The 12,421-nt window shown below is 41.5% G+C and overlaps 2 protein-coding genes and 1 long non-coding RNA gene across 5 annotated transcripts in view; 1 reads left to right on the forward strand and 2 right to left on the reverse strand.

Moving 5' to 3' along the window:
- The window catches only part of ATP6V1A (ATPase H+ transporting V1 subunit A), a 60,493-nt gene extending 58,183 nt beyond the window's left edge, over nt 1-2,310 (reverse strand). Inside the window, exon 1 of the mRNA XM_086405881.1 lies at nt 2,253-2,310. The gene's annotated coding sequence lies outside the window, so the exon portion shown is untranslated. The remainder of the gene's footprint in view (nt 1-2,252) is intronic.
- An 807-nt stretch (nt 2,311-3,117) lies between these two features.
- Nucleotides 3,118-12,421, forward strand: part of NAA50 (N-alpha-acetyltransferase 50, NatE catalytic subunit) — a 31,938-nt gene continuing 22,634 nt past the window's right edge. For 2 of the 3 annotated variants that reach the window (XM_086405905.1, XM_086405916.1), the window contains exon 1: nt 3,118-3,417. In XM_086405905.1, the coding sequence (XP_086262031.1) occupies nt 3,410-3,417 (8 nt within the window). In that variant the 5' untranslated portion in view covers nt 3,118-3,409. Of the gene's footprint in view, nt 3,418-3,548; nt 3,778-12,421 lie in introns of those variants that run through there. The other variant, XM_086405895.1, reaches the window with a different exon arrangement.
- LOC147379983 (uncharacterized) lies at nt 6,190-8,475 on the reverse strand. Its single transcript, XR_015165444.1, has 2 exons — nt 7,339-8,475; nt 6,190-6,817 (listed from the first exon to the last, which is right to left on the reverse strand). It is a non-coding gene; the product is annotated as an uncharacterized LOC147379983 (long non-coding RNA).

A 12,421-nucleotide genomic window follows, 5' to 3' on the forward strand; every position in this document is an offset into this window, starting at 1 on the left:
GGACTCAAACACAAGAACCCCTGTGTGCCATTTAATACTGAACTTCAGCACAGTTCTCTAACGAATGTTAAGATTTCTATATAGGGAATATCCTGGCAGTCCAGTAGTTAGGACTCATCCCTTTCACTGCCGAGGGCCTGGGTTTGATCCCTGATCAGGGAACTAGGAACTAAGATCCCTCAAGCCGTGAGGCACAGCCAAAGAAAAAAAGAGATTTCTACATATAATGCTCATTGACAGATAAAGTTAGTCTCAGAAATAGATTCCATGCCACACAGAGATCACTTGTTTGTGAAAACTGTACAATATCAAAACTCTTTTTCAAATTCAACTTTAATAGTAATTCAGTCACCAATTCCTGCTGCCAATCTTTCAGATTTCATTAGTGGTCTAAATGATTGCTTTAGTAAGTTTCCTAAAATCAGGGGAATTGTGAAGTAAAACTGCAAACTCATTCAATCTCTTTCACATTGACATTTTCTCCTCTAGGACTCAATGCTTTTTAGCCTGCTTTCTCTATCCCATTTTGGTCTCACCCAGACAGGACTGATTTGGACTTCAAAAATCCTTATTATTTGGTGAATTCGTTTTAATTGGTGAAATGTCACCTGGGCAATGAAGCAACACTGCTTATGTTTTTCTGTCCTCTAGAGATCAGGGAATCTCATTCTGGAGCAAATCAATAGATAAAAACTATATATCAGTAGCAGACATCCCGAAACATAAACATCTCAACAGATTAGGTATATACCAATATAGATATATGCACAAAACACTAAAACTGTAAAGCATAACAGTGGTTTTCATTACTTAGAGAAAGCAAGAAAGATCTTAAGGTTATCTTATCTAGTAATGAGCATCAATAGTCTAGTTTGTCTATTTTTGAACTTGGCTTTAAAGTTTAACTGAGAAAATGATTTTTCAGATTAAGAAAAAGTGTAATTTAAATTTTAAAAATCAAATTTGTAATTTCTGTTAAGTCCTTTCAATTTAAAAGAAGGAAGGGACTTTCTGAGTTTGTAGTGTAAACAAGAGTTTAACCCCAAACAGAAAAACATTCTTCCATAAAGCACACTGTTTGGGGTCAAAACATTGGTTACTACATTACTACATTGGTTACTACATGAAATGGGAGTACACTGGGTTGGGCAAAAACCTAAACAATCATTTCTGCATTTTCAGAAATCTGAAGACGTCACCTGGAGTTTTACAAACGGGAAAAGTAGGGATACAAATGCTACTTAATACTAATTTAGCATTAGTTAAGAAATTGATTGGGAGTAGCGATTAAGTAGGATTTTAGGGAGAAATGGCAAAAGGATGTCAAAGGCAAAAAATATGAAGTCAGCAATATTTAGACTTAACCTCCTAACCTTTAAGTTTACGGTCAAACGCACTGGTTTATTACCTTTCCAGCCCAATTTGTTTCTGAAGAATTACTCCCTTCCAGGGAAGTCAGTTCTGCATAAGCTAGCCTGGGTCTCCTGCAGATCATGACATCGCAACACCATCTTTTAACGCCTCCTCATTCAATCTAAACTGTCGCATTAACAACACTGTCTGTTTTTGAAGCTAGTATAGCTTTACTCTTTCAAGTATCCTCTCCGTTTCTACACCATAAAATTGGAGAAGAGAAAAGTAAAAAGCCACCTTTTACCATTCCAGACCCATTCAAAAGTTGTGAACATCTCTCGCAGGGATGTCAGATAAAAACTAGAATTACTGAGAATGCACACTAGGAAGCAAGCTTAACAGTGACTGCAGTGAGAGAGTGTCTGCATCGCGACGTTCTCTCCTAAGCCTGTCTCACAGGAGCCGCCTCTGCCTCCGGGGTTTTTCCTATCTCCCGGTTCCCCACTCGGGAGCTGAAGGGGAAGACCTTACAAGGCCTCTGCCAAAGAACAGGCTTTGGGGATTGAGACCTGGAGACTGCTGCAGACCCCAACTAATGTCTGAATTAACCCCACTACCCGAAGCCCCAAAGACTTGAATGGGGACCCATAATGGCCGCACTCACCCCCAGCCCCGGGAAAGGTGAACATCTCAACCCCTAAGTTGCAGGGGCGACCACAGTGGCGGGGATTGGACGAGGGGCGGGGGTCAAGATAAATGGAGAAACAAGATCCTCGCCGGGGCAGGATGACAGCGGAAGAAAGCCTGGGACAGCAGAGGCCACTATTCACATTCTCTCTTCTTTTCCTCCTCCCTTCCCTTCTATCCCCACCAGCCGCCGGTTACCGGTCGCCGCTCACCTGCCGGGGCGCGAGGTGCAGAAACCGTACCGATCACCGACCCAGAGGCACTGTCACTGCGGGAGGGAAGTCTTCAGCTGCAGAGGTGGGCGGGCGTAAGACGTCACGTGACCCCGAGCTCCGCCCTGTCAACCCCAGCCGGGCTGGCTGCATCTCCCGGGCTTGTATTTTAGCGGATCGTTTGAACATTAATTTCCTTGCGATTAGACTTTAGAAAGGAAAAAAAAATGTCCACAAAGATCAGGTTGTAAAGTGCAACGCCAAAACGCGTGGGTGGAACGGGTTAAAGTGCATTGCTAAGGAAGTGACGTTTATGCCGTGGCCTAGGGACCGGAAATAGCAATGGAGTTTCGTCCCCGTGGGGCCTGCCGGTAAAATCCCCAGGCTTAAAGGTTTGGGCAATCACGTGATATCGAAACTGAAAAGTGCTGGACGTAAGCCAAGTTATCTAGCCAATTGTTGACTACGTTTATTTGTCTTAAAAACACCTCATTACTTTCCACAGGCTTCTTTACATTTAGAGGAATAAGATTTATAAAATCTTTTTAGGAGACAGGTGCATTTAAAGGTCATACTGGAGACTACCAGCTGGGAAGACCAGAGTCAGGGAAGACTGAGCTTGTTAAAGTGCGTAGAGGAGAGAGGGAGGGGTTGAAAAATCCGGATTTTATCGCCAGGGCCTACCAAGCAAGCCTCACAAGTTGTCTCGTAAGGAAAGGGAGGAGAAAGATGACGCCAGAGGGTACAGCCCAGTAGAAAGATGGAGGTCCTGAAGTAGAGGGGGAAGGGTACGGGGAGGCCTGCAGTGCGGCTGCGCGAGGGGCGGCCGACGCGCCGGCGCGCAGAGGGGGCGGGGTGAAAGGTCATAGCGCGGCGGCGGGTCTGGCTGGCGGCGGCGGGCGGGCGGCGAGTTCCCCGTGTGCACGTGTGGAGAAGCTGCTGCACTAGCGCGGCGGCGGGAGGCACCTCCGCCCCCTCCGGAGACGCAGGGCCGCGCTAAACTCTCGCGGCCTCCGTCACCCGCTCAGCTTCTTGCCTTTGGCGAAGAGGCCGGCTTGTGGGGTTGAGTGGCCCGAGCTGAGGGCGCGGAGAGCTCAGGGCGGCGACGACAACGGCGTTGATATCGGCGGTAACAACGGCCTCAGCAGGCGGGGAAGATGAAAGGGTGAGGAAGGGCAGCGGGGCAGGCCCCGACCGGCGGGGGAGAAGGGCTGCGAAGGATGGATGAGACTTTGGGCGAAGACCCGGCGGAGGGAGGTTTCTGGGCTTCTCTGCACACGGAGGGGGCGGAGGCTCGGCTCGGGCTGTTGGCGGGCTGAAGGGCCAGCGGAGGTAGGACCCAGGGAACCCAGGATTGGGGCCCGGAGGACGAGTGCGGGTTGATTGGAGAACAGCTGCTGAGTGGGGCGGCGGGGAAAAGCTGTCGTGAGGCTCCTGAGGCCTCCTGCTCCCCGGGAGCGAACGGCAGAGCCACCCGCGGCCGGGCACTCCAAGGGAGCGGTATGGTTGTCCTCTTCACATCCAGGTTCGACACTGAGAACTGTGGTCTTTGACACCTTTCGGGGTTATCCATACTTGGAAGCGGCGCAGAACCTTCTGGAGAGAGCAGGAATTGGAATAAAGAGCACGGATAGGAGTATTCAGAGCTAGTGACTCAACTGGATTTGGGTTGGGTCAGAGCGAGTGGAGGAGGGGAAGAGAGCGTGAGCACTGGAGACTTGGGGTGCCAAAATATTTAAGGAAGTGTTGCTGATCAATAGGTGGAGCTATTGCTCCAGCACTTTACTATTGCCCCTGGGCCGGGAGGGAGTCCTGGGTTTCTAGCAAGCTTTTTCTTAAGGTGTTTGGCACAGTTAATATTCTTTCACAGGTTACCTCTTGGACAAAATTAGGGATTATTTTGGTTCGACTATTTCCATTTGGATAAGATGTCACCTTACTATTCAGTTACACACTGTTAAAGTATTAATTACATAATACGGTGTTTTAAAATATTGACGGGGTTAGCCCTTGCTTGCCTTTACCCTCCTTAGAGAAAGAAATGGAATCTTATCAGTGCTAAAAGCTTTCTGAGGTGGCTGAGTTTTTTCTGTTATAGCAAGTCAGTTAAAGAATTTTAACTATGTTTTGAGTTAGGGAAGGCTTTCAAACTGTTCAGCAGCCCTTTTGAAGATAGAGTAAAAGTCCATGTTGTAAGTAATCTCATACTGCCCAAGACAAGGATTTAAATACTACTTTAGTGTGTGTATGGGGCTTCCCCAATAGCTCAGCTGTTAAAGAATGCGCCTGCAATACAGGAGACACAAGAAACGCTGGTTCGATCCCTGGTTGGAGAAGGTCCCCTGAAGGAGGAAATGACAACCCACTCCAGTATGCTTGTAAAATTCCATGGACAGAGGAGCCTGGCGGATTGCAGTCTGTGGGGTTCGTAAAGAGTCCCTCGCGACTGAGAACACACGCACTTTTCTTGGTGTGTGTGTGTGTTTGAGGCTGCACGAGAGGTCCAAGAAAATTTAATATTATCTTTGTTGTTCAGTTGTTTAGTATTAAAGTTTAGAAAAAATGAAATTTTCGCAGTTCCTGTGTTATTTCGCATCAAGTTCGAAAGAGTTCCAATCAGGATACTAACTGGGGATATGGGAAGTATGTGCTGCACTTGAATCATGATCTAGAATGTTGGCTGTTTTATATGTGATCCAGTATAACTTGGCAAGTTTTAACTCTTTTCTTTCCTTGAGTATTAGTGCTTTCTCTTGTTTGTTTTTGTGTTCTCATTGGCACTCAATACTTACTTGCTTTTGTTAAAGTAATAAAAATGAGGCTGGAGAGTTTTTGGTATTGAGGTTGTGCATGAATTTATAAAGAAGGGCCTCCAAAAATTATTCTGGATGTTTATATCCAAACTCGTTTGGTCTAGCTCATTCTACCTAGGATGTAATGCCCTTCCTGTTACTAACTTGGCAATAGAAATGGGGTCAAACAGCAGTTAATATTCATAATCTACCGTCAGTTAATATACTCATGAGGCAGTTAAGAGTCCTTAAGTCGAGTTCCTATCACCTCTCACGATTGGAAGCTTAAAATCCTGTTTCTAATGGTAAACTTTTAACATGATTTCAGAGGAATAGACCTTTTACTTCTCAGGTGAACTAACTCCTACATAAGATGGAACTTTAGTTTTTTTCACTTGTTAGTCTTATTCTTCAGGTCAGTTGCTCAGTCCTGACTGACTCTTTGCGACCCCGTGAATTGCAGCACACCAGGCCTCCCTGTCCATCACCAACTCCCAGAGTTCACTCAAACTCAAGGTCCATTGAGTCGGTGATGCCATCCAGCCATCTCATCCTTTCTGGTCCCCTTCTCCTCCTGCCCCCAATCCCTCCCAACATCAGAGTCCTGAACAAATGAAGACTAGATGTTATTTAAGAGATTTTTAAGGTCCTTAAGTTCAAAGATGTGTATTGCTGTGTGCAGTGTAGTCAGTGTTAATAGTTCTGCTTCTTGGGAATGAAACAGTGGTTCTGATTATGTGGTTTTTGTACGAAATTTTATTTGCTAAGTTTTTTTGGATACTGAGCTGACTGAACTGTAAGTCGGATAGAAATACCTAAAATTGAAACATGTAGAACTCCTAATTCTAAATCAATGTACTGTTTGAATACTTTACATTACCTATATTGTCTGTCATTTTGAAACTTTTAAAACTTAAGTATCCTACCTGGTTTGTTCTTCATATTCTTAGTTTATTAGTAGCAGTAGGACTTCTTATAGTATTGGCATGTATTTGCTTTTCCGCCAAACAAGATAGATTTCCAGTTGTTAATTACCGCGTGTGTTTATATGCATGGTCTAGAAATTTGAAGTGTATTACTTGAGATGTTACTTCCTTTGTACCAAGGTTGCTTGTTTTTATGAACCAGAGACTTTACTGGTTGAATTTGTGGGAGGTAAGCTGATTATTTTTATTTGTTCCTCTCTAGGGAGGATGATACTCAGGCAGGAAGGTTTTGTTCACAGCCCAGACTGAGATGGCAGTGTAATTAGTCAATACAATAGAAAGTAAAACTGAATCCATTTACCCTTAAACTGTAGCAAAGAGGTGTTAATTATAATAAAGATATCTAACTAGATGTGAATACCCGTGAACAAAGTAAAGATGATAGCAATAATAAAGTAAATAAAACAGTGTAGTTTACCAATTGAAGTGTTAAAATACAAAGATTCTGGGGACTTCCCTGGTGGTCCAGTGGATAAGACTCCACATTCCCAATGCAGGCCGCCTGGGTTTGATCCCTGGTCAGAGCATTAGACGCCCCAAATCGCAGCCTTAGGTATTGGTTAAAGGGCTGTGGTGTTGTTCAGTTGCTAAACTGTGTCTGGTTCTTTGCACCCCATGGACTGTAGCCCACTAAGCTCCTCTGTCCATGAGGTTTCTCTGGAGTCGGTTGCCATTTCTTTCTCCAAGGGGATCTTCCCAACCCAGAGATCAAACTCCTGTATCTTGCGTTGGCAGGCAGATTCTTCACCACTGAGCCACCTGGAAAGCTCAGAGGTGTGTCCATACACTAAAAAAAAAAAAAAGAAAAAAATCATTGAACGGAAAAAAAAAAAAATTGTGCTCCTTACAGAATGTGTTTTATACTGCAATAAAAAAAATGTTTAAGTTTTATTGCTGATTTTGTCAGGGAAAAAAAAAAAAGCCAGTGAGGCTGAAGTATACATAATTCAGGAACTTTTGTAAACCTGAAATTCATACTCTTTGCTTTGTGAAGTCAATAATTTATGGGATGTTGAGTAAGATAATAAATTTTAACAAATACTTTGTAATGGTCCCTTGCTATGTCCAGACCAGTTCATATAAAATATAACCTACCTGTACCACAGTTTTAAAAAATCAATGTCCTAACAAAGATAAAGGAGATTAAAAGGAAAGTAGCTGCAATATGATATCTATTTTAAGATCCAGATGAACAGGTACAACAACATCATAAATCATAAGATCATCTGTCTGTACATATAAACTAAATTTATAAAGTATATCTACTACCAATATAGATGTGTGCATTGGTAAATAATGCTGTGTTACCGTCAGTGTTATGATTTTTTCCCCCCAAGTTATGGACAGCTCCTGGTGAAGTTCTGAAAAAAACACAGAATAATCAAGAATTTGTGGATTAGAAAGGATTTTTAAAGGCTACTTATATAAAGCATTATCTTTCAAAGCCAGTGCTTTTGCCTAACCAAACTAGTATCTATATTAAATTTCATTTTGCTCAATCTTCTCTTTTGGTCTGTAGAAATCCCTTTGACTCTTGGTTTTCTCTTCCAGGTATTAGCTATGTCTTCCAGCTTTGTGCCATCTGAGAAGATACACATTTTCAATTATTTAAATGGTGTCCTTTTTTCTTTTTTAGAAGTGCAGCCTACAGAACCATTAGAATACCAGTAGTAATCAATAGAAACGTCCTTTCCATCATAGAAATGAGAATCGTATGGATTATAGTTTAATAACTACAAAATTGTATAATTGTGCTATCATAAAACACTCCTTTCTTTTGAGCTGTTCTCTTCCATCATCTCCTAGTCATGTTCATTCAGTGCCTGACTTATTAGCAAAATATCAGTCTTGTCCTGTCTAATACAGTAGTGACTAATTACAGTTTGCTGTAGAACAATTAAAATGTGTCTTGTGTTACTGAGGAACAGAATTAAAACGTCAGTTGTTGGACAGTTTTTGTGTTATGTTTCAAACAACTTGGATATGAGTCCAGCGTAAATTTTATGAAATGTAAGTACAGATAAAATATTTCCAAGGAAAAATTAGCATCTGAATTGAGATGTACCATTAGTGTTATGTACACTGGCTTACTATGAAAAATGATTTTTTTAATATCATTAATTTTATTTTGATTACATGTTTCAATAATTTCACCTATTTCTTTTTGCCTTGTTAATGTAGATACTAGGGAAAAATTTTTTTAACGGGGACCTGAACTCTGGACCTAAAAAATTTTAAATTATATATGTGACTTGAATTCTGTTTCTCTTGGGTGGTGCTGTGCTAGACCCTAGGGAGGGGGATGGAAGCAGATAAATGTCTAAAATACCATCTGTTCCCTTTGAATCTAGAACTCAGATGGTAAATGTTTTAACTATGGGACAACAGATAGTGTGTGGCTGTTTATACCTTTGTGGTAACTGCTCCGTGTTTTAGATTAAAATGTTATAATCCAGTCATATCTTCCGAGTAAAGGAAGAGGGGTATGTATTTGCCTTGCCTGAGCTAGTGCAACCTATATTCTGCCTTTTTTGGATAATTATTTTAGATTGGATAATTCACTGGAGAAGAATTCGTTGGATCAAAAAGTACTGCCATTTTTAAAGCTCTGATATTTGTTGCCACCTGACCTCCAGAAACATAGTAACAATTTATACTGCCAGCAGTGTATGAGAATGCCCTTCTTCAAGGGCTGATGAGAAAGAGGGAAACATTGCAGAAACCTCAGGGAAATGGAGGAAGAGGTTGTGGCTACCATTTCGTGGGTGGTGTAAATTACCTTTTTCTGGGATTGGTGACACAGCTGACCCTTTATAAATGATAGAAATAACAATTCCTTTTTTACAAGTTGGTTTTGAGGACACATATACCCTTAATTCTAGTTTTACTTTGCTGACTAGGTGATAAATGGCCTTTCTTTCTTCCTTTCTTATTGATTACTTGGTGAAGTTGGACAGTTCCCATTTTTCTGGCCATTTGTGTATCTTTGTGACTTAACTGTTACATAAACTTCCCAGTTTTTAATTTGGATTTAGATTTGACTTCAAATTACAAAACATCAAACATAATATTCTTTAGAAAATGGGCTTGAGACATTTACGTTGGTAAATATTGTTTGTGTTGCCAATTTAGAACCCAGATCATTAGAAACATTTTTATATGCAGAGCTTGTTAAGCTCGGGTAGGCAAGGAAAATGTTTTGTACTTAGAAGCATTTTAAACATTTCTTTTTTTCTCTTTCCAGAAAACTAAGATATGTTTAAAGATGTGTTTGGATTCTTCCCGCCAACCAGACTGTAGAGTTTATTATTCGTAGCATAATTTTTCTTTAAAAAGGAGACTTACAATACAAAAAGCATTTGAACTAAAAGCAACCACATGTTGTAGTTCAGTGTGCCACCAATAATTGTTAGAGCTAACTAACTAGTCAGTCACTAACTAATAAGATTCTTAACTTCCGGGCCTTCATTTCTTTGTCTCTTTTGCAGTTTGTGTAATCTTTAGTTCCCCAACCAGGGATTGAACCCAGTACCTAACCACTGGACTACTAGGAAATTCTCTCATTTCTTTCTTTAAAGAGAACAGCTTGAACCTAAATAGGAAAGGCCAGAGATTCTTGTGCCAGTTCTAATCTGTTGATAGTGTCTTATCAGTATTACATATCTGTTGGTAGCTTTATGAGGTCTCAGACTGTGGAGGAGGGAGTGATATCATTGATTATTAATGGCACATGTGTCATATGTTTGCCATTTCTGGTCTCTGTCAATTCTAGCTTTCTATGATACCAAGAAACAAAACTTTGGAATCATATTTGAATTGTTCTCTTTTAAGCTGCTCTCATTTTTCTGTTGTGTCTGCTTTTTGGAACCTGTTCTCCCATCTCTCCCCCTTGCCACTATTACCTTTTACAGTGGAGGCAGTTAAGGCAATGTGCCAGGCAATAAACCTCATCTAAAATAGTGTCCATGGTCTATTAATGTAACTATAAATACAGTATGAAACAGATACAGAGGTGAGCCAAGAAAGAAAGCAAATGGGTTCTGGGGTTTTTGAGTAGTTTTGTATAACCAAAAAAAAAAAAAAAAAAAAATGGGAGGTGGCAGAGACAAGGATAAGCCAGTGGCCAAAGGTAGGCAATGAAGGGCTACTTTGAATTTTATTTGGTAGATTATGTGCAACTTTTTGTAAAGATTTTAAGTAGATAAGTAAAATGGTCAGATTTGTGTTTTAGGATTATTCTGACTGCATTGTGATGCTTTTGTCTCCTTAGCTGTAGACTTTTTCTCCTTATTAGGCTATTAAGATATGGGTTAAAATGATGGCCTGAACCATACTACCAAGAGAAAGGGTATAGGAACAGGTTATAAAGATATTTGGAAGGCAGAATCAACAGGGATTAAAATGGAATGTTAGAGTACATTTAAAGCTAGGTTTCTGTATTGGATGAATGATGAGTCTATGCATAGAGAACAGATTCCTATAGAGAATGATGAGTTCAGTTTTTGACGTGTTGAATTTGTGATTCCTGTTCAGTTCAGCTCAGTTGCTCAGTCATGTCTGACTCTTTGCAACCCCATGGACTGCAGCACTCCAGGCTTTCCTGTCCATCACCAACTCCTAGAGCTTGCTCAGAGTCATGTCCATTGAGTCGGTGATGCCACCCAACCATCTCATCTTCTGTCGTCCCCTTCTCCTCCTGCCTTCAATCATTCCCAGCATCAGGGTCTTTTCCAATGAGTCAGTTCTTCTTGATTCCTGTAGACATAGCTTTTATTTATTTCTGGTTGTGCTGGGTCTTTGTTGCTGTGTGAGGGCTTCTTCTAGTCGTGGCAAGCAGGGCTACTCTTCATTGCAGTGTAGGGGCTTCTCAACATGGTGCGGAGAAGGCAATGGCACCCCGCTCCAGTACTCTTGCCTGGAAAATCCCTATGGACGGAGGAGCCTGATAGGCTCCAGTCCATGGGGTCGCACAGAGTCGGACACGACTGAAGCGACTTAGCAGCAGCAGCAGCAACATGGTGGCTTCTCTTGTGGGCCACAGGCTCTAGGCATGTGAACTTCAGTAGTTGGCAGCACACAGGCTCAGTAGTTCTGGCTCACGGGCTTAGTTGCTCTGCAGCATGCGAAATCTTCCTGGACCAGGGATTGAATTCATGTTCCCTGCGTTGGCAGGCAGATTCTTATACACTGTACTACTAGGGAAGTCCAAAACATCAGTATTTAGGTAGTAATAAGGGAAAAGCTCTAGTTAGGAAGGAGCTCGCCTAGTTGAACATACAGATAACCATGGAAAATTTTTGCAAGGAATAATCTTTTTCTTTTTACAGTATAACTTTGAATATATGTCCCTGTGTGTGTTTAGTGCTTCTAGTATGCAACCAATTAATTACTGAGATTTTTACACATCTAATATTTGTAGTCACACAGCTTGGAGAACTGATTCACCCACCGCTGCTGTTTTGATACCTGCTAAACCTCTAGAACAGTGACTCCTAACCAGGGGCCACTCCCATCCCACTCTGGACATCTGATAATGTCTGGAGACGTTTATAAGTCATCGCAGTAGGGGGGATGGTTATTGGCATCTAGTGGGTAGGGCTAGCAATGCTGCTAAGCATCCCACAGTGATCTGTGAAGCACCTCACAACAGGATTATTGAGCCCTAAATATCAGTAGGGCCAAAACTGAGAAACTGCTCCAAAATCTAGATGAGATGAGAGCTCATCGGTTTTACTAAGGTCTTGGAGATTCTTAGATACTCTAAAATTAAATTAGCAATTCTGTGAAGTAGTTGAGATTCTGCCCTAAGTCTTGTACAGGTTAGGTTCAAAAACAAATGGTTATAGCAGTGCGGAGGTTCTGTGCCTTGAAGAGTACAATGGTGATACAGTTCAAATGAGGTGGAAATCTCAGCAGGATGACCTCCAGAACAGTTGGTATTTAAGCTGTGCTTTCATAAATGCTGAGTGGGCTTACTTTTAGGTTCAAGGAATTTATACTTAAGAGGAATCACTCTTTCATGTAATTTATGTGAAGGCAAGAGTTTAGAACCAGATTACTGCTAGCTAAGAAAAAATTATCCTCTAAACCCCTTAAATTTTTTATCAAAGGATCATGGACATACTTTGATCCTTGTTAGAAAACTTAAATATTATGCAAAGCTGCTTTATCAGTACACCTTAGATAAGTGTTTTTAACCTTGAGAAGTAAAGATGACTCCTTTGAGGAAAGTCATACAGTGTAGCTAACTTTACACTATAATGACATTCATAGACATAGGCCTAATTCTGGCTTTATTGATAATTGGCTACAGGCATATCTGTCTGGGCTTCAGTTCTGTCATCTATAAAATGAAGGAGATTAGAGTCAGTGGCTTCTGAGGTCCCTTCCA

This window comes from Bos grunniens, chromosome 1 (genome assembly GCF_055505025.1).
Source record: "Bos grunniens cultivar Pamir isolate PY7600 chromosome 1, Bosgru_T2T1.0, whole genome shotgun sequence".
NCBI classification, from domain to species: domain Eukaryota; kingdom Metazoa; phylum Chordata; class Mammalia; order Artiodactyla; family Bovidae; genus Bos; species Bos grunniens.